General features: G+C 40.4%; 2 protein-coding genes and 2 long non-coding RNA genes across 5 annotated transcripts in view; 2 read left to right on the forward strand and 2 right to left on the reverse strand.

Moving 5' to 3' along the window:
• LOC307028144 (uncharacterized protein) overlaps positions 1-22021 on the reverse strand; it is a 207705-nt gene that overhangs the window by 96130 nt on the left and 89554 nt on the right. The window lies entirely within an intron of this gene.
• LOC307028146 lies at positions 3913-5099 on the forward strand. Its single transcript, XR_013804848.1, has 2 exons — positions 3913-4367; positions 4585-5099. It is a non-coding gene; the product is annotated as an uncharacterized lncRNA (long non-coding RNA).
• Positions 7654-22021, reverse strand: part of LOC307029961 (apoptosis regulator BAX) — a 28982-nt gene continuing 14614 nt past the window's right edge. Inside the window, exons 4-6 of the mRNA XM_079666158.1 lie at positions 20419-20551; positions 9701-9805; positions 7654-9614 (exon numbers count right to left, since the gene is read on the reverse strand). Coding sequence (XP_079522284.1) covers positions 9516-9614; positions 9701-9805; positions 20419-20551 — 337 coding nt within the window. The 3' untranslated portion in view covers positions 7654-9515. The remainder of the gene's footprint in view (positions 9615-9700; positions 9806-20418; positions 20552-22021) is intronic.
• On the forward strand, positions 9814-14002 carry LOC307029962. 2 transcript variants are annotated; one of them, XR_013805458.1, is made up of 2 exons: positions 9814-11926; positions 13819-14002. It is a non-coding gene; the product is annotated as an uncharacterized lncRNA (long non-coding RNA). The 2 variants fall into 2 exon arrangements; XR_013805459.1 differs by having other exon boundaries at positions 13832-14002.

Consider the following 22021-nt stretch of genomic DNA (forward strand, 5'->3'; position numbering starts at 1 on the left):
ATATTATAGGTCTCAGATATATACAAAACATGTCTCTGAAGCGTTTTGCTCAAAATACCAAACAGATCACCCATTGTAGTATGCCTCATACCCCTCTATTTCAGCCCTGTTACAAAAGTGCTGATTCTTGGTCTGGCCATTTAAATGTAACCGAGCTGCTGCTGGCCATGCCCCTTTGGAGCTGCTGCTGGTCACGCCCCTTTGGAGCATTCATGAGCTCTCCTCTGTGAAGAGAGGTTTCTACTGGCAGAAACAGCTAAACGCTGCTGTGATTAAACGCCATATTATGTTCCAAACCACATCAAGCATTATTTCTTAAACAGTATGAAGCTCAAATTTTTTTTTCTCTCGCGGGTTTATCACATGGAGTGTACCTTTTTTATATCCGCCTTCTTTACGCATATTCTCTCCAGTACAGCGTTAGCAGCACTGAGTGTTAGCGATGCTTGCTAATGTAAACACAGAACATATTACTTTCAAAACACGTCGCACATTCACGTTTCTGATAGGTTGGGTCGGGGGACATTGCCAGGAATTCAACGTAAAGCCAGCCCACATTTTAGTAAAGTCGCCATGACCGCAGCAAATCTGGATCAGTTCCGTTGTTTTAGAGATGTGGGAAAGGAGGAAAAGATAGAGGGTTTTATTTTCTGACACTTTGTGAATCTCATTACACACTGGGGAAAAACTATTTATGTATAAAAGACATCAAAAAGTGCATTTTGCATAATAGGTGACCTTTAACCTCAAATATATGATGAAGCCATTATTGAGTTAATCAACTCAAGTACTGAGAGAAAAAAATACAAATTAGGCTACATCTGTCCAGAAAGGACAATAGGATCAGCTCCAGATTTCATTATCATTTGAAAATATGAGTAATTGATATTTTGTTCAATTGAGGTTTCACATTTGTTTGTCTGCCTATTTTGTACTTGTGCGTGCCTACACAATGCAGAGAAAGGAATGGAATACATTTAAATATTGACACACCATGGGAGTCCCTGCAGAAACACCAGCACTTCACAAATGAACTCAAACAAGGTCATTATCCTGTCTTCACAATACAGTATTTTCAACACACAATGAGGTAAATCACAACCTTGAAAACTTGACAGTGAAAATAGAATCAACAATTGAAGAAAATAGTGTGTCATTAAAATTTAAATAAACAGACACTGCACTTCTGTAGCATATGGAGGAAGGGAGGGGCCGCAGAATGAAAGGCCTGGATCAGTGGGAAGAACTGGAGAGGGGCTTCAAATAAAGACCACCCACTCCTTTGAAACAGTGAAAGTGTGAATGTAAGAGCATAAAAAAGAGAACTTACAATACAATACAATCTGACTTCTTTAAGCAAGTCTGCTGGCCATTAGAGAGAATGTGCTTTTAAAGCACTTCAGCAATCTTTAGTCTCAATGATCGAGTGGTTTGCTCACTACTTTACAAACAAATGCATTTAATCTGAAACATTATCATTTCTTATACCTGTGCATTAAACAATCTCACCTTACTCAGGAGTTCTACCTATTCGTACAAATCCACATTTTTAAATGCTTTAGTGAAAAATGCATGTGATAGTCAATTATCAAACATTCAACTGGATAAATGGGGCTTGGATGAAACTGTGAGTTGTATAGAGGATGTTTTAATATAGTTTTGTTGTGGTCAAATGATCATCTTGTGGGTAATGTAGAGCAGATGCACAGAATGAGTTCTATCAAAGAAAATAGCATCATTGGTAATGAAATATGGAATTGCTTTGAATGTGTTCCCCTTTTTCTGTCTCTTATAAATGTATTCCCTCATGTCAGCTAGCGCCCTGGTCAGATGCTATTGTTGCGCTCTACACCCACAGGGCTGCCCCCCCCCCCCCCCGATAATGTGTTGTTTACAGCTCTGCCCGCACCGAGTGTCCAAAGAGAATCACTTTATGCTGCCTCAATCTGAGCCTGTATGGAGCTATTAACATTATAATTATAATAAATATTGACTTTCATAACAAGCTAATAATTACAGCTACAGTGATGGACAAAACATTAGTACATGACCCCATTTATCTTAAGTGCAAGTAGGCTACTTTAAAACGGATTACTGTGACTGTTTTCATTTACACTCATTGTGTACCTTTATTACTAACCGGACATTATACTGAATTGATGTCAGATACAGTAACAACGTTTGAGATTTTACAAGCAAAACTAATAAAAAAAAAAAAGCATGCTTGTAGAATGAATTACTGAGTAACGTTATTGCACACAGTTTTCGTTTTTTCTATTACATTTCTGACCTATTTATTAGCTTATCTTCAGTTAAAGGTGTGGAGGCTGTAACATATGAGCTGTTCTGCAGTGAGTGGACTCTACGTTGCAAGATGACCAACAAGTGGTAAATACCAAAAGTGGAGTTAAGCTGAGGCAACAACAGCCCAGTTCTCCTTCACATTGTCTCATCATCCCCCCCCCCCCCTCCCCCCCCCCCTCCCTCCTCCTAACCTCATAAACCCAGCCTCACACTGAGCATTCCTGACCTCAGTCACACATACCAGCACAAACCCAAGACCTGATCATGGCCACTGAGGCTCGGACTAATGCCAGACTCCAGAGAATACTGTACCTCTGTGGGGGCATCAATCTTCAATGTGTCCTGAAGTATTCATGTGTTTTCCTCAACTCAATTATAAATTATTGTATTTAGTTGATTAGAAAAGATGCACAGGACTCGGTTATACATTATTACAGAGGAGGATTAGACCCAAGTGTGAAACATCTATTTGAGTTCTGAGGTTTGAGTAAAAACACAAATACATTTAAGATGTTTTCTTTTGAATTAATTCTGACTGTAACCGAGACCAAAGTCAGAATTGACATTCAACAAAGTTTTGATTAATTCCAGAAAAGATGTTTGGTAGTGGATTACCACAAAATGGACGGAGGCTGCTAAAAATGGACCTACACTGCCCCTCTGTGGCAGGGGTCTGAACATGGTGGTTTTTGGGATTCAAAGAGCAACTTCCAGGTTAAAGACACCTGTGAATAAATGTGTAGGAAAATGATGAATACACTAGATTTTCCAAAAATATATACAGAAATATACACTACAGTGACATCTGGCGTCGTTTTTGTAAGAAATGTTCACTTCCGCATAAAAAAGCCTTGGCACGTGACCTCCCGCGTGTGACGTAACATGGGGAAAACAAGGGGCAGAGCGGCCGGTGTAACATATTAATAAACATGGATCCCAATGCTAGTTTCGACACAGAAGATGTTGAACATGAATATTCGAATGCATATGACGGACCACAACCTTATAATTATGAGCCTGCTAGGCGTCCAAGAGACCAGGAGCAGCCAAGGATTAGAAGAAATAACGGCCATCGGAGAGAAATTGAGCTGTGGTGTGAGGAGAACCAGTGGAGAACTGGGCAGCTATCTTGGTGAGTGACCGGCGTTAGCTACAGAATGTTAGCTAACGTCCCATCACAACATTGTGAAGTCAGCTATCATATATCAGGCTATAACTAAAGTAGCATTGATAATATAGTAACGTTACTGGCAGGACTGTTGGTACTGATCCATAACAGAAACTAATGCGCAAGTATCAGCCGTATCTCGCGTTACCTAATGCAACTCCACACTACGGTGCTGTGTAGTGATGGCAGTTTGACACTGAAGCTTCGAACGGAGCTTCAACCCTGGACTTCCTATTCCATAGAAGCAGTGCTTCGAAGCTTACTTCAAATCACGTGACATGTGACGTCCGAAGCAGCAACTGCTTCAAATCACGTGACATGTGACGTCCGAACGGTTATGGCTAGAAAGGATCCGTCTAATGTAAATATGACGTCACGTTCTCGTTCTAACTCTCGTTGTAATCGGAGCGGGTCGGCTGTAATCGGAAAGGGTTGGGGTGGGCGGGACGCGGGAAGAGACGTCGTTCTAACTCTCGTTGTAATCAGAGCAGTGGTAACCACTCAAAGTCCTCAAGAGATAGGAAACGACAGCAGTGTGGGACCTTATTGCGGGAAATTACTGAGCACACATACCACCTACAGGATGAGACGTTCATGTGTACAGTGATATCAAGACTAAATGATCTTTTGGAGGACGTAAAGCAACACACCCCACATGACAGTAGTCTTCCTCTCACCTTCACGCCCCCCAAACACAAAAGGCAGAAGAGGACCATAACAGCTCTCAGTACCAGCCATCGTAGACACCCTTTTTCAGGCCGGGTGGGTCATAAAGCTGAGGTCATGAGATCCAACTACAGAGTGGACAGCTTGAACAAGATTTTAAAAGCTAAGTCCCCAGAGTCTAATGCGGGAGGAGCAGGCAGGGGTACGAAGAGGAGGATAGATGCTTTAGGTAAGAACAAAGTATATTTACTTTTGCCATCTCCTCTATATTCACAAAACACAGCCAATCATCCATTCCAATCCTATGTGACATGGCACAGTTCATTTCACTCCAATAGAAATTGGTATAAAAGAGACCATTAGTCTTCTCATTGTGCTTATTGCTGTGGATAGTTGTTAACTATTTTTGTTGTATTGTATCATAACAAAAGTTGTTTTCATCCAAGGCACCACCGCCAGGTGAATGTTGGAAGCTTGGAGATGAATGGAGCTGTAAAGAGGTGGTAAGTAAAACAACGTTTTTAATCCATTGCATGTGATTTATGTAGTTATAAAAAGTATATCATAAGCTGTCATTACAGTCTAAATATCTAACAGCAAAAGGAGGAGAGTCTGAGGAGATGAGGAGAACAGAGGAGAGGAGACAGCAAAAGGAGGAGAGTATGAGGATAGGAGAACAGGAGAGGAGAGGATACAGCAAAAGGAGGATAGTCTGAGGAGAAGATGAGGAGAGGAGAACAGAGGAAACAGGGAAAGCAGAGTAAGGAGCAGAGTTGAAAGAGAAGTTGAAAGCAGAGCAAACAGTAGCAGGAGAAGTAGAGCAAATGTAAAAGTAACTTTGAAAAGTATCAGCAAGAAGATCAGAGTTGCATAATGTTATTTTGTTTTATTCGTTACTGTTATATTAATGTTGTATGTTAATTTTTGTACATAGGATAATAAAGATGATCTTAACCTTGAACTCGATTCATGACCTCATTTCATTATTAAAACCTTAATATCAAATTACAGACTGGATTCAAATTAGGATCTCCAAATGTGTTGATGTAATGTTTGTGATAAACTGAAGGATAAAGTGTTCCTTTATGTGTTGAGAAAATTCCCCTCCCTCTTAAGCCAAGTAAGGTGTTTAAAAAGCCTCTTGGATCAGCTGGAAAATGCATCATCACAAAACTAAAAACAGCTGTTTCACTTTACTTTTGAAAGATACGACAGAGACAAAGCTACACATATATGATGATATTATAGAATATGATGCATTGCTGAAGATTAAACTACCCAACGGGATATAAAAGAGGTAAACACATCTACAGCACTAACATGCAACATACATTTTATTGCACCAGGAACTATCTTGGGACTTTTACTGCAACAACGTTGACTTGCCTGTGAATACAAAATAAACCATAGTGTTGCTGATCTACAGTGTTGTCATTCTTCTTTCAACAGCAAGACCGCTAACAAGTATTTAAATACTTAATATAGTTTAGTTTCTCGCCATCCCAAACGTAAACATTCAGCCACGTTACTGCGCTTCCGAGCCGCTCCGATTACAACCGAGCCGCTCCGATTACAACGAGAGTTAGAACGAGAACGTGACGTCATATTTACATTAGACGGATCCTTTCTAGCCATAACCCGTCCGAACCGGCAACTGCTTCATTTCCTGAATGAATCAACTCACTGGATCGCCGTCCAATCAGGTGATTCAATGCACTGCCTCGTCTCAATTGTGACAGGTGACAGGTTGAAACAGTTTCAAATTTGAGCGCTTCAACACTTTATAACCGCTCTAAACAATGCGCAATGTGTGGGTTGTTGTTGTAGTTTGCATTGTTACTGTTGAGTTGTTGTTGGCATTGCATTTGAATTGGATCATTATAGAGCAAGCCAGGAAGAAAAATAGGTCGTTCTGGCTCGTCAAACACTTCGAAATATGGAGAAGTTGTGAACAAAAAGAAAATTAGTAATATAAAAACACTTCGATGGTCTAAGGAATTGATAGCCCAGTGGATAGAGCCGGCGGCCAGGATGCGGTGATATCCTCCGCGCAGCTGGTTCAAAGCTCGGAAGAGTTAAACTTTTAATCATTGCTTTTCAACTTTAACACTTTAATAACTGATAAAAGGTCCTCTCCGCCCAAAAAAATGTCAAGCACTCTCTAGTCTCTTCTCAATAACCCAATACACACTATTATCAATCTTTAATTGCAAATAGAACATGATATTAAGTCTTAGTGTGTGTGTATCGAATATTTTTCAAGGCAAAGATGCCTTAAACCCACTGCAGCCTTGCACTTCGCCAGGAGAGGTCGCTGTAACTGAAGCTTCGAGAAATGAACCTATTTCCGACACAATTGTCCAAGTGGTTCGACGCTTCATTCAAAGCTTCATTTTGCCATCACTAGTGCTGTGTACCGGAGGAGAGACGCGAGATACGGCTGATACTTGACGATCTGGCGGAGAAAGGTTGTGGAGCCTCCGTTGATATGCCGTTGTAAATGGCTTGATGGAAAGCAGGTGTGTAGCCGGGGAGGGTGCACAGCTGATTGCAGCAGGTGAGTGGAGGTTGAGCCGGGAGCCAGGAGTGACAGCCACCACGCACACACAAACAACACAGAAAGGGGGAAACAAACAAACACAAAGGAGAGGGCTGGAGCAGTACAGCCACCACAGCGTATCTGTAATCTGGATCAGTCTGTATCAGATCCGTTGCAGCCCCGTTTTTAGAGATTTGGGTATGGAGGAAAATAGAGAGGGTTGTGTTTTCTGACACTTGGTGAGTTCCCTGGAACACCGGGGACACATTCATGTATAAAAGTGCATTTTGCATGATAGGTCCCCTTTAAATAAAGTCTTGGCAGGATCATGCAGACATACTATCAGACAATATTTTGTACGTATGATAAAATAATACATTTTAAAACTTTTTCAATACACAGAGAAGATTGAGATACGCAAGAGCAAACATGGCAGAAGGAACAACAGTTCACTGTGAATACATATGAACTCTGAGTGAACTCTGAACTGCTGTTTCTTAAGATACCAGTAGAGGAAGTCTAGTTGTGGAGCTGGAAAAGCTTAATATTGATAATAGTACCCGCTGCTATTTATATAGCATCTTTCAAAACAAAGTGCTTTAAAATGAATAAATACAAAAAACAACATATATAAAATATGATAGATAACAAGAAGAGAACTAATAGATATATCTGAATTAAACTTCCCCAGTTATTTACTTACATTTGGTTATTACCCCTTTACTGTTTCCTAATGTTTAACTATGCAATTGAAGCATCATCAACACTTACTTCTGGGGATTTGAGGGGAAATCTACAGATACGAATAGACAAAGTCAGCAAAATAAACATCTAAATGTGCATTGTGCATGTTTACTTTCCACTAGTCTAAAAAATGACTTACTACGGAAATAACAAAAGCCAAAAATGTTTGAAATTGACCAGTGCATTCAAAAATGGCTTCACTAATATGAGCTAGTCACACAAGAGAGAGCAGTGGTAAAACAATTTTTTTTTATTCATTCACAGAAATGGAATCCAATGAGATCATTGTTTTTAACAATAAATTATTCATTGGGTCACATTACAAACACCTTAGAACAGCAGATAAATAGTTTGATATCCCCCACAAAGTGCAAGATCAGTTTGGTAGCAAAAATCCCTGACAAAAGATCTCATGGCACCAGATAACAGCATCTGGCTCTGCTATAGGCTACCGACTGTTCCCATGGAAACCATCCATCGCATCATCTGACACGCAATAACCAAAAAGCATTAGTTTAAATAATGAACCTATATAGGAGGTTTTCTATAGAGCTGTGGAGAATGTTTTTTGTACAATAATAGTCTGGTCCTTAGTCTCCCTTTTTATTACAGATGTTGGTCCTGTTGCATTCACAGGGGCAACAGATATATAAAGGAAGTGTCCTAATGTCAAAGTCAAAGTTTTTTCTGAAACCGTAAATACCCAACTGATAAATGTCAGAAGATTTTATGAATCGTAAAATCTGTGTTTGCTAAGAAATAGCTACATGAGACTGCTAAACGTCATCACGAAGAACATTAGCCACCTTTTGCTAAGCGGTGTTGACATGATGCACTCAGTGTGATAGTCATTTATAGCATAATGTCATATTTTTACATCTGGCAATTGCATTTCAACTTAAAAAAGATGAAAGTGGTGTTTATGTTCGGAGATTATCCTGCTGGTCGGCCTACAACAATCCTCCCTGCACCTCGTTTTGAGCTTCACACTGCGGGTGCAGATCATTCTGTTTGTAGATGCTACGTCAAGGCGTTTTAAAAAGTCCTCGCGTCATTCATACTCGAGCCAGTGTTCACAGTCCAGTGATGGTCAGCTGACCACAGGTCCTGAGCTAATGGATGGACTCTATATTAAAGCACCAGCCATAAAGTATCTCTCCCTGTAACTCCCACACCTTTACAGCAGTGTGGTGGGAGGACTTTGCCCCAGTGTTAAGAGTCCCATTAGTTTCCTGCATAGACAACATTAGATAGATAAAGATTGACATCAAACTCTTCGGTTGAATTATCAGTATAAACTTTAGGCAACTCAGTAGGGAAAGGTTTGAGTTTTTATATATAAATAGGTACATTAAAACTTTAGGAGGTAAGTCAAGAACTCTGAAGAATCATTTTGGTAAGAAATGTCCAAGCTATTTAGAAATCATAACGAGCAGTTTGAATTCAGTCACATATTCAGGACACTTAAAGCCGTGTTTTCTTGGCAGTAGACCTTTCCCCCCTAAAGACACTGGACTTTGCCTCACTGATAACATTTACAATGTCATGACACGGTGCGAGGGCCCTGAAACAGGTGGATGGAGATGACCTCAGCTCTTTCTGTGCTACTTTCTGCCAAATGCGTAGCCTCTGGGCTGAAACACATTAACATTTCCAGCACAGGCTGACGTGGTAAAGCTACAGAAATCAGTGATGAATTTTGATTGGCTGACTTATGATGCACCATATGTTGTTTCCTTTTTCCAATATTGGTATACCCTCTCAGGTCCTGTTTAAATAGCAGATGTGGACCTCAGACCTGGATCAGGTGGAGTCTGGTCCTCTTTTCCGTTTCAGGACCTCTATACATACGTCCCATGTTTGTTAATCCATCTCCTGAAAGCCACTGCTGAGAGCATTCCAATTATGTTCCAGGGAATCCTGTGAAGAGAGAGAATCCCCCCCTCCCCCCCCCCCCTCTCTAAGTCCAGTACTTGACTTCCGCTGGTTGATGAGATGGAGTTGTTGTAAATAATGTCCAGAGATTGTCTTTATTAACACGCTGCATTTATCCAGGAGATGGGACTGCAGCCCTGGTGGTGAGGTGTTTAGCTCTCAGCGCGTCTTCCTGTAGTAAACAATAGCTGCTACCAATGCTACTGATGCTACTATGGCTACTGTCCTCCACTGAGAAAAACCTCGGATCACCCCCTCCTGCAAACATCAAACAGACAAAGAAAGATTAGTAGCTCCATACAGTTCTAAACCAACATGTAGAATGATTGTAGCACATCACTCACCCAGCCTCCCTGCTGCACCAGCCACGAGTAGAGCTGCTCTCTGATCACCTGCAAGACCCAGCCAATGATTGTACTGATGTTCTCTAGATGGTTGGTGGTCAGGGCCTTTAAAAGCAAAAACAGGAGAGCAGTCAGAACAACTTTGTAAGCTACTGACGCGGGTAAATATCCATACTTCATTTAGGCCCCGTCCACACGGAAACGAAAACGAACCGAGGTCGATATCAAAAAAGTCTTCCCTCCACACTGAATCGGCAGAAGAGACCGCACGAGACCGCTGTATTTTTTTTAAACTTTTATTGTCATTACACAGTAGGCCTACTTACTATTTAACAAAATGATTTCTCTGCATTTGACCCATCCTAGTGAGCAGTGGGCTGCCATTATGAACGGCGCCCAGGGAGCAGTGTGTAGGGAACGGTGCCTTGCTCAGGGACACCTCAGTAGCACTTGTACACTGTACACTGCACACTTGTCCACTGTAGTACATATGCCGGGCCTTTAAGTGGCGCTGTACTTCTGCCCCAAAATACACCAAAAGCAGCAAATAAGACCATTGACAATTATTATATTATTATTATTGTTGCTGATGGTTGTGGTAGAGGAGCTGTAAATGTTGCATTAAAATCTGTATCATGGTCAGTAGCGTCTGGAGCACGAACGCAACCCTGTGATCCGCCATTGTTGTTGGCGAAACGCATCAGCAATGACGCGGGTGACGCAGGGGTGAGTAGCAGAGGTGGGGAGAGGCGGGGCTATGACCGTTTAGGGCGTACACACGGTGCCGCAAGCGTTACACTACCAAACCACTTTGGGATGCGTAATCGTTTGAGGGCTCCGTTTCCGCGGTTCAAGGCCCGGGGGTCAAATCAGACCCGTGGTGGATTTAATTTCGGCCCACAGGATAATTTCTAATAACTATTAGATCTGGCCCGCCGGTATATTGCACGCACACCTTCACTCAATCCTGAGGATCTCCTCAGCTCAGAGCCTGAGCTCAAACATTGATGAACTTGCACCCAAGATGAAATGCCAAGCATCTGGCTTGAACTAGCATAACTGAGCAGCAGACTGAGTTTAAATGGATGTTTCCTTTTGCATTTTTTTTCTTGAGACAACAGGGCATGTTTGTTTTTTTCTTTGAGGGAAATAGTTTTTTTGAAGCTGTTGTTGGCCTGTGGAAAAATGCAATCATAAGAAATGACTCAGGAAAAGCTGCAGATAGTGCCATAAGAAATTAATGCAACGGATTATTTAATGTTTAATGTTGTTTTTATAGGCAATAATTTAAGCTTTGTAGCTCCAGGTTAAATATGGGAATATTAAAATGGGAGGCCTGTGGCGTAATTTAGTTTGTCTGAACTTCTTCATTATAATTATTGCACAAAATGGCATAAGAATGCCTTGCTGATTATCAGGGCCGATATTCCGCATTTGACCGATTCGGTATCGGCCTTTTTTTTTTATCAAATTGACAATAAAACTTTGGCTCTGATGTGGCCGTTTCTCTGGCTGCAGTCACCACTCTGTGTACACGAGCAATGTCCCGCCCACAGCGCTATCTGATAGGCTATTACTGAAGTGTCAATCAACACTGAAGATTTTTCGGGCGGGAGCCAGCCAGAGAGGCGGGACCTTCTCAGATTACAGGCAGGTGCGAAAGAACGCAGACACAGACTCTGAAGCAAGCAGCAGCAGTGAGCGGCAGAGCCATACATGTGTTTCGAAGGTAAGTCAGTTGAAAGCCGAAGTTGCAAAAACACCACGATCTTATGATCCAATAGAGAGGCGAAGTCCCGCCCATCTACTTCCGACCCATGGGACCCCGGAAGCGGAAAATTATACATTGACGTCAATGGAGAGAGAAAAGTCATCTTTCGATCCCGTTTGAATTGTGCCACGAATGACACATATGATGTTTGTCAAATTAAAAGAACATTTTGCAAGTCAAAAAAATAAAAATGTGTCGTAAAACTGTGAAGTTACAATTTTTTTTGTGTGAAACCGCTCAGTGAACTACAGGTCTCTGGTCTCGCACAATACGCGTCACCATCACAAAGATGGCTGTCACGTTAGTAAATTTCACCTGTTTCTTTCAGAATGAGGCGAAAAAGTATAAAACGAGGTGAAAATCACTACAAGTCTGGGCATGTTGAGAGCTGTACATACACGAAAGGGAGCGGTTCTGTAAGAGCCAGCATGCGGGACCGGCTTTACAAGGTTTCAGTGAGTAATATGAGTGCAATGTTTAAGGTTAATGTCAGCTAGCTAACAAGGTACACTAACGTGTTTTGTTTTAGAAACTAGTTTTCTCCTTAAGAACTTTGTGGTGTCTGTGTATGCTGTGGATAACATTAGTGTTCACAAGAACAAGATACACTCCCGTGTTTTGTTTTAGTTGCTCTTCAGATTGAAGCGGCCAGTTCTATATCGACTATATGTGTGATCTCCTTTTTACATCTCGTTGTGTCATTTGAGTTTATTTGCTGTGTGTAGATTCAAGGATTTTGGTTATCTTGTCCAGGGATGCAAACTTGTCACCTTTCGGCGAAATTCTCCGTTTTGAATCCAAAATAGGTCGTTTTTGTGATTCCTGTAGATCTGCAATAAAAATATTTTTTGGGTATGGGAGGGGGTCTGGGACCCGGATTAATGTGCGGCCGCGAGCTTTTTTTATATATATTATAATGAAGCGCGAGCTGTGTGCTCGAGTCTTCCTGCCTGTCGGCTCTGCTCATGATGTATAATAAGCCTCTGCTGCTCGGCGATGATGGTCTAGCTTCAGCAGCTACATTACCTACGGTGCGTTCGTTAATATTAACTGTGCGTCCGGAGTCCCTGTGGCACAGACTGGACCGCTGGTGAACAGCTGTTAGAACGGGCCGTTCAGGTGTTCACAATAGAGCTCCCTGTCGGAGCGGCAGAGCGTGATGTGCACTGAAAAGTTTTTTTTTCCCGTCGCAATATTATCGTTGAGCTAGCTAACTAGCATACATTGTCACTATCTGCTAACGTTAGCTTTAGCCTTCGTTTTCTAATCGTTTTTTTCATAGGCTATAAACAGAGGTGGTATAAGTATATCTTGTAATTGATTAAAATTAGAAGTACTCAGTTCTTGTACTTGAGTAAAAGTAGAAGTACCAGAGTGTAGGAATACTCTGTTACAGTAAAAGTCCTGCATTCCAAATGTTCCTCAAGTAAAAGTAGAAAAGTATTATCATCAAAATATAGTGAAAGTAGCGACAGTAAAAGTAGTCATTTTGCAGATTGGTCCATTTCAGAATAATATGATACGTTTTATAATGATTAATCATGAAAGTGTTCTCAAAGCTGGTAAAGGTGCAGCTAGTTTGAATGACTTTGTATACTGCAGGGTAGCTTTTGGATTTACTCCAGGTCGAACTAAAGTCTGATTTAACACTTGATTATATTTCACATCATTCATCCACATCTGTAAAGTAACTAAAGGTATTACATACATGTAGTGGAGTAAAAGTACACCATTTACCTCTGAACTGTAGTGGAGTAGAAGTACAAAGTAGCAAAACATTGAAATACTTAAGTAAAGTACAAGTATCTCAAAATTGTGCCCAAGTATAGTACTTGTTGAGTTTATGAACTTAGTTACTTTACACCAGTGGCTATAAAGATAGAAAGACTAAGCCTTGCACAGAGGCCTGAAAATACATTTTCAAAATGCTCAACAGTGCTGCCAAAATTATAAACTGACTGCTACACAATTAAAATAAATGCTTTTTATATATTTCTATTAGATGTGACTCTATGGCGTTTCTGTTAATATTAACACTGCTGCTTTAGTTGTTCTGACTGCTAAAATCCTCTGTTATTCCTCATTTTAAAGCCGATATTCTGTGGGGTCAGGGGGCTCGGATCCTTGTCACCTTTTTCATACCTGATGAGTTTGCATCCCTGTTGTCAATTTGTTTGGTTATCTAGGCACAGCTGTGTGTGACTCCCTCTGGTACACTGGTATGTGTTTTCCTAATGTAGAGAGCATTGATTAATTAATAAACTACACACTGACTCTAGATCCTGACCAAATCCTTATTTTTTGATCAAATGTTTTTCAAAAAAATGTATTGTATATTATATAACAGCTGCAAATCACAGACCGGAGTCTCTGCTACTGTGGACCACAAAGGAGGGGATCATCATCCCCATCCCCAAAGACCCTGCATGGCATGGAAATCTCCTCCTCCTGGAACAATTCTACACCCAGCATATGCTCCCTGTGTTGGCCAGTAGAGAGGAGGACATTTAAATAAACATACTCTTAACACCCTCGGACTCTGCGTTGTGTTTCGTATGTGTGATGGGGTGTTATGCAGAGGGGAGGAAAACAGGACACAGCAGATTGGGATTGTGGTGGAGATGCTGAGCAGTTATTTAATTGTTGCGTGTAATTATTATTATACTGTGTGCTTCTTAGTTATTCCATCTTTTGCTGTAACATGGATCTGTATGTAACTCTATATTTAATTGTTATCTACCACACTTCCTTCTACATCATACACCATCATTATACATGATGGTGTATATAGGATATGTATTTATTTGTATACATATCTAAATTGTATAATTTTATTTTTCGTATTTGGGATTTCTCTTTTGTCCACTCAAATACACTTGGCCCTTTCTCTTTTCCATGTGGAAAATGGCAGCTGCATATTCTGCTTTTCTCATCTGCTCCCTGTCTGCTCATCTACGATGAGAAAATTATATAATTAATTACTAATAATCATTTAAACCTGTTATTACCAATATTTCACAAATTCTTCATGTAAACTTAAGAGCACAGCTGTATGTTGAGTATGTCAGCTTTGCTTGGTTCATCTTACTGGGGGGGGGGGGGGGCTGCTACATGGATGTCGGTGCAGTCCACAATAATTTTGCAGCTGAAGGCAGAATGAATTTATTATTGACTCAGAATGAAGCACAACTTCATGTCATACAATACATTGACTTTATTTGTAATTGTGTAAAAAAAATATGAGCATTGATTAGCAAGCAGGACCTGGCAGGAACAGAGAATGGTGATGGATGGAGCTGGGAAGAGAGAAGAATAAAGAAAACAGATCAACTTTATTATCGGATATTAAAAATTCAATTTCAAAACAAGTTGCCGCTCCTACAGTTTTCTAGTGTGTAAAGATGATTTCACATGAGCAATGCAAAATATCACACTCAATACATGTGTGTCTCTGAGGGGTGCATTGTGCCTTTGATGTATATAAATAATATACCAGAACCAAATACTATTACGTACAGTGGAAATCAGGTTACCAGAGCAGGTCAGACCAGTGTGCATGTTCCTCAGGGTCTCAGCAGTTACAGGTGAGGTAAAGAAAATAAAAGAGAAAAAGGTCAGTAACAACACTTTAAAGTAACAACACTGAATAATTATCTCTTTTAATAATTTTCTCTCAGTAATCACTCAACTACTGTCTTTCCAACAAACAGATTGACTCACTCTCACTATCATCACAATGAAACACGTCCAGAAGAATGTCATGCAAAGCTGCCTGCCTTCCTTCCTTCGACTCTCCCTGAACTGCCTGATCTTTTAATGGTCAATGTTAACCATTTGTGCAGATAGCATTAAGTAGAAAAGATCGCTGATACTAATGTGGCGTTAGCCTACCTCCCGCCCCCTTAGCACCTGGTGGAGGAAGGGGCGATAGGCTACTCTTCAAATGTTTCACAAAATACTTACCATCATGACTACTCTTACTGTTTAACATTTTGGTTTACTTCATGTTAAGGCTAATACAAATGACAAGGCTAAGTAATGTAATATAATGCTAACTAACATGCTCGCTACTAGCTAGGTAGCTAACTTGACTATGTTCCATGCAAAACATGTATATTACCTGATATGTTTGGTCCAACGACTCCTGGTCCTTTCATCAGACGGGAAGCGATAGAACGAGCAAGTGGTATGATCTCTTTTGTGATTACAACCTCGTACAAAGCACACAGGCATCTTGTAAAAGTGAATTTATTGGAGCAATCTCTTATATTTATTGGAGGGAATAAATCAGTCTTCTTCTTCCTCTTTGCTTTGCGAGTCACAACCAGTCTTGGAGCATTATCGCCTATGACATCACTTACGCGACCCAGAATGCATTTGGGATTTGTAGTCTTTCTAGTTGCGTATTATTCATAGTCTTATATTTCAGCATTTTTACGACAAACTGTGACTTTTTTTGCATGGAAATGATTGTTTAAGATTGACAAACATCATATGTGTCATTCGTGGCACAATTCAAACGGGATCAAAAGATAACTTTTCTCTCTCCATTGACTTCAATGTATAATTTTCCGCTTCCGGGGTCCCATGGAGGCTCCCGGAAGGGGAGGGACTTCGCCTCTCTATTCTATCAGTTTCCTAGTTACACAGGCACGCGGGAAGTCAGTCAGAGTTGGGGGTGCGTGCAGCGTCTCGCAGCGGAGACTTTGGTGCGGAATGGGCTGCGAGCATGGCTGCGAGTGGAGCCTCGCAGTTTTTCAGGTTGATATGTGAAGCTCATTAGCTAGCCAACATGTATCTAGCAAATGTTTAGCAAAATATTAGAAGTGAGACTACTAGACTAACGTTAGGTCTACTGTAATAGCATCACTTTTAATATTTTGCAAAACATTAGTTAGCACTAGTGTTTTGCAGTTGCTAGCAGCTTATTGGGATTTTATGCTAGATATACAGGCATTGTTTTGATATAATAAATTAATCATTATTGTTAGTTAAGCATGTCAGCCTGCAGCCCAACTTTTAACTCTCTGTCTCTCTAACTCAGGGGTGTCAAACTCATTTTCACGAAGGGCCACTCTGGGAAATTGGAATCACATTAAGGGCCGGACATATCTTTTTTATTCAATAAACAACATAAAAACATATCTTTCAATGTATTGATGTATGTACTACTAGCCTTCCCATATATATTTAAACACATTGCTTGGCAATCATAGCATTTAGTAAAGCAAAAATAATGCTTTCTGGCTAGCATACAGCCAACTCAGAACCTGTTGCACAGGCCTGAATATGAAAACATTGTTGTGTTGAATAATAAACAAACACAAATCAACCTGATATAACAGGACAAATATTGAACGTTGTCCCACATTTCAACAGATATCACAAGCCTTGATACTACAATTAAATGGTTGTTTGGAACATTGTCTAAAAGTAAAACACATCTGAACATGTCCCTTGCAGTCTGTCCCAGATTGGCATAAAATCAGCTGTACATAAAACCCCCAACATTTACATACTAACCTCACTGTCAAGCAAAACACACATTTAACCTAATTCACAGACCAGTACCATATGTACATTTATACATATATAATATATATAGCCTTTTCACATTAGTTGGTCAACATAAAGCCCAAACTAAGTCGACAAAAAACAAAATTTCTTAGCATCATAGCATTTAGTCAAGCAAAACAATGCGTTCTGAATACATTTGAACTGGTAGGCAGCCAACTCAGAGCAACCGCTTTCACAGGCCTGAATAGGACTATTTAAAAAAAGGTTCTTTGGGACATTAGATAAAAAGGTATGGCCTGATGTAAAAGCTAAATAATGAATAGTGAATGTTCTTGCCCACATTCTACAACTCTCAAAAGGCTTGTTTTAAAGTCCTGAATATGGTTGTGTGGGACATTAAATAGTAAGCAAAAAAGTAACAGTAACAGATCTTTGATCATATTGTTAACACGTCCCATATAAACTGTCGCTTTCTGGTTTGCAACCAGGTGCACATAAATGTCAACAAATGTACAAATAAACTTTTCAGAGAAGGAAAACTCACATGCAGCTAATTTCCCAGATTTGACACATCAATATTGGCATGCTATTTTAAGCCACCAGACACCTGACATCTTTTCTTTGATGCAAGTTCATCTATTCTTGGCTGAAAGTCCTGGGGCCTCATTTATAAAGGGATATACACTAAAAAAAATGGCGTACACTAATTTCTACGCAATGTTTGCGATTTATAAAATACTAACTTGACGGGAAAATGTGCGGTCCTCCACGCAAAGTCTAACCCATGCGTACGCACTAAGCACAAAAACGGGAGAGACGAGAAACTGCAGCACCGTTGGCAGAAAAAAGAATGGAGAGAAATATGTGGAAATAATACCATAAATAAAATGCTACCTCATTTATCATATATGAAGAATTCATTTTCACAAATTGATTAAAGCCAATCTTAAAATGATTAAACAAAACCCTGTTTGAGACCCCTCAGTGCAGCCAAAAACATAACTTGGAGAAATAAATAAATACGGATATGTTATTTAAAACCACCTCGAATATGTTGTGTTAATGTTATGAAATGTTTTCTCATAAATGATGCGGTAAGCAGGAGGACAGAATTACGTCTAAACTGACGCCGTTTTGCATCTCTATAGGTTGTAGATACGATCGGTTTTAAATACAACACAACACATTAGTTGTGTTTCCTTTAACTGGTGGATATAGAGTTGCTGCGGAGGGGGGGGGGGGGGGGGGGGGTTGAGATGCACAGGCTGCAGTGGAGACGCTGCACACAGCTGATCGACAGCTGGGACACAAACCACCAAATACAAAAACATAATTCAGATCCAGTCGTCATGACTCCACTCCGGAGGGATTCCCCGATCATTTCTTACAGTTCATCAAGGGGGGGGGTCTCCTGTCCCTGGTACAAACACACTGCCTGAGGAAGACTATGTGTATTTTTTTTTCATTATCCTTTTTCGGACTACTTATTTATTTATTTTGGTGACGATCCGACCTCCATGCTGCTACTCTGGTTCAAACTGCATCCACCAAACAATATGATTTATCTCGACCTCCCCAAAATAACCAAAATCTGACACGGTGTGAGATGTCTTTTTTAGCTGTTCTGTCGTCATTTCCTGCTATCTTCTTCATAAAGTCAGTCAAAATGAATGAATGGGCGTTTCTTTGACTATTTATAGACAAATATGGGCGTTACGTGAAGCCTGCAAAAGCTGCACCGCATTTCGAGTCGGTTGTGATTTATAAAAAGGGAAACCGGCGTAGGAAGTGCCGTACGCACTTTCCTCGCCGGTACGCAATGTTTGGTGAATCGGAAAATGTCGGAAAATTTCTGTACCTATTTTTGGATTTCTACTACGTAAGCAACCTTCCCACGTGAATCCTAGCGTTATAAATGAGGCCCCTGAGCTTTAGCCACTTTCAGAATCAAGCCAAGGTTTTTGTCTGTGAGTCGGGGTAATGGTAAATGGTAAATGGACTGTACTTATATAGCGCTTTATCCAGTCTTTAAGACCCCTCAAAGCGCTTTACATACTACATGTCATTCACCCATTCACACCCATTCATACAGAGCAGTGTACCTTACTCTAGGACCTAACATTCACACACATTCACACACCGTTGGCCATGCCATCAGGAGCAACTCAGGGTTAAGTATCTTGCCCAAGGATACATCGACATGTTGACTGCATGGGCTGGGATCGAACCCACAACCTTCTGGTTGAAAGACGACCACACTCCCTCACAGCCACAGTCGCCCCTGTGAGAAGACTTGTTGATCTTCATCAGAGAGAACATCTGCTCACAAATATGTGCTCCTGAACATGCTCAGGACACGGGCACACTGAAGGCGGAGCTGTGGCATTGTGCTTGGGATGAATGTAGCAAACTCACCTGCCCCAACAGAGTCAAACTTGGCCTTTAGTGGCCCATTGCATTGTAGTTATATTAGTTCTAACTGTAAGTTATCTGGGGCTTTCCACATCAACAGAAAATGGATTTGTAAAAAGGTCATACCTGAATTTCTAGGTCTCAAAGTCGGAAAATCGCCTTTCGATTACTAATAATCGGTATCGGACTTGAAAAAGCCATATCGGTCGATCCCTAATCAAGATCTGTTCTGTTTAAATTGATTAAAGTCTATTATCAATACAGGTTAAGAAACTAGTGTTGCTTGCATCCTATTTTAAAGGCATTTCTTTTTATACAATACTAAAATGCAACAAAAAAAGAAAAGGGTTTGATTCTATTAATTTTGGTCTTTTTTATTGCACTTTGGCAGCAGATTCCTGTGTAGCTTCAGATCTGAGTTGTCTTATTAGTAAGCCTAATTTATACTTTTGTAGCAACACTATTTTTATATAATGGCAAAGAAAGGGTTCAGAGTCTTTTCTTTTTTTCCTGTGTCATATGTGGCAGCACTGTTCAATGTTTCTTGAAAACATTACCCACTGTAGTATGTGACGTGTGAATACATTCCAACTCTGTATCAACAACACTGTTGTGTACCTTCAGTTAAATACTTGTATGTGTGTAGATTAGAAAGAGGTAAGATAAAGGATCTGCAGTATTTTATGAAGTATTAAACCAATTCACCCGGTAGTAGGCTGTCAGTAATGGCTACGCCTCTCTATTTGGACTGGTAGATCTCGGCAGACTGGCAACTTTAAAAGTAGCTCTCGGTTAAAAAAAAAGGTTGGGCACCCCTGGGTTAAGTGGTCCTTGGTATGGAAAAGTTTGAGAAACACTGCCATAGGTGTAAGTTGACAAAACCACTCAAAATTCAATTAAAGTGCTTATCAGCAATTGTATATGTTCAAATCCCTACTGTGGAGGATATCATAAGGCTTTGAGGCAATCAGACGTAAAACACAATATTTCTGATTGATGAAAGTCATAGTAGTGTTACCTTGTGTATGAGTCTGTAGGCCAGATGGAAGAGAGCCACCACTCGCCCCCAGTTGATGCCGTCAGCAAAGATGTTCCGGGCCACCTTCATGAAGATGTCCTGAGCACAGTTGGCCTGTACCTGGTTGATCAGTCTGACAGGAGGAAAAGGACACACTCAAACGTTTTCATTACTCTCAGTAAGTGACATTTCTCTGAAACAAGTCTAACATTAAAACTACTGTAGCAAACAGTAATAATTGTCGTTATGGCAATATTTGGCAATAAAATCCAATACAAACAAGGTGCATTTGAATATATGTTTGCAAAAATAGTAATGTTTCAGGAAAGCTCTAGCGCAACATCACCAGTTATATTTCACAACAAATAACAAATTAAACTAAATTAAAAGTGTAATCCAACAAATCCAACAAAAGCATTACATTTTATTTGTGTTGAATGTAGGTCTGATTAATAAAGCAGCAAACAGACCGATCAACATTTCAGTGTTAATGTGTCCATTCTTCAGTCAAGGTATGTGTTTTATTTCAAACTTATGGTTTACATAATGCAAAGTCCAACCAGTCACAAGAGATTGATAGCAGACAAACAGCTGATGGCAAAGAGTTATTCTAGAGCAGGGGTGGGGAACCTTTTTCCTCTCAAGAGCCATTTCAATTTTTTCAACATCCTCCGAGGGCCGTACAAATTATTGACCTCTGCTTAAAAGTACTAGGGTGGGTGGGGGGGACACACCTAACCTCCTCTAGTGGGATCCGGGGGCATGCTCCCCCATGAAGATTTTTTTTTTTTAAATGTTGAAGTTAAAAGCATCAATCTGGTGCACTTTGAGAGCAACATTAGGAGATCTATGGATACCTCTCTCAACACCCATATGAAACAGACCTGTAAGCATATTTACTTTTTCTTTATGGATATTTTACAAATCACTCCCCTATCAAACTGTATTCTTGTTTATGTCTTGTCATATAGTATTATACCCGTTTACTTTATTCTCTTGTTTTTTTATAACTATAATGATCATATAAAGATGTGCCTTTACCTCACTAGTTGGAGAAAAAGCTTCTTATATTCACTGGCATAGCTAGCTAACCAGATGCTAATAACAACAAAGTTATTGACTGTAATGATCAGTATGACAGATGAACAGATCACCACTGGGATAACAATTAAAGACACAGCCACGAAAAAACTGCAGCATGTGTACGGCTCCTTATGGGTACTGCTTGGAAGTACTGGAGCGACGTTCTGGTGCTCTCCTTCAGAACTGCACCCCAGTCAGACGAGACATGTACCATGTAATGACACGTTAGGCTCGTGTTGTGTTCAAGGACCCTGACCTTGGCCAGGAAAAAGAGGCACTCGCTTTGTTTAATTTTTTTGTGGTCTAGATTTCTTAATTTTTTTTCTTTTTTGCGTGTGTTTATAAATTACCTCGAGGGCCGTACCAAATGGTCTTGCGGGCCGTATACGGCCCGGGGGCCGCAGGTTCCCCACCCCTGTTCTAGAGCATGGGTCGGCAATAGGCGGCCCGCGGGCCATTGGTGGCCCGCCAGCAATAATATTTGGCCCGGAAAATTATTTTGAGAATAAAAATAAAAGAT

Source organism: Notothenia rossii (genome assembly GCF_949606895.1).
Source record: "Notothenia rossii genome assembly, chromosome: 2".
NCBI lineage: Eukaryota > Metazoa > Chordata > Actinopteri > Perciformes > Nototheniidae > Notothenia > Notothenia rossii.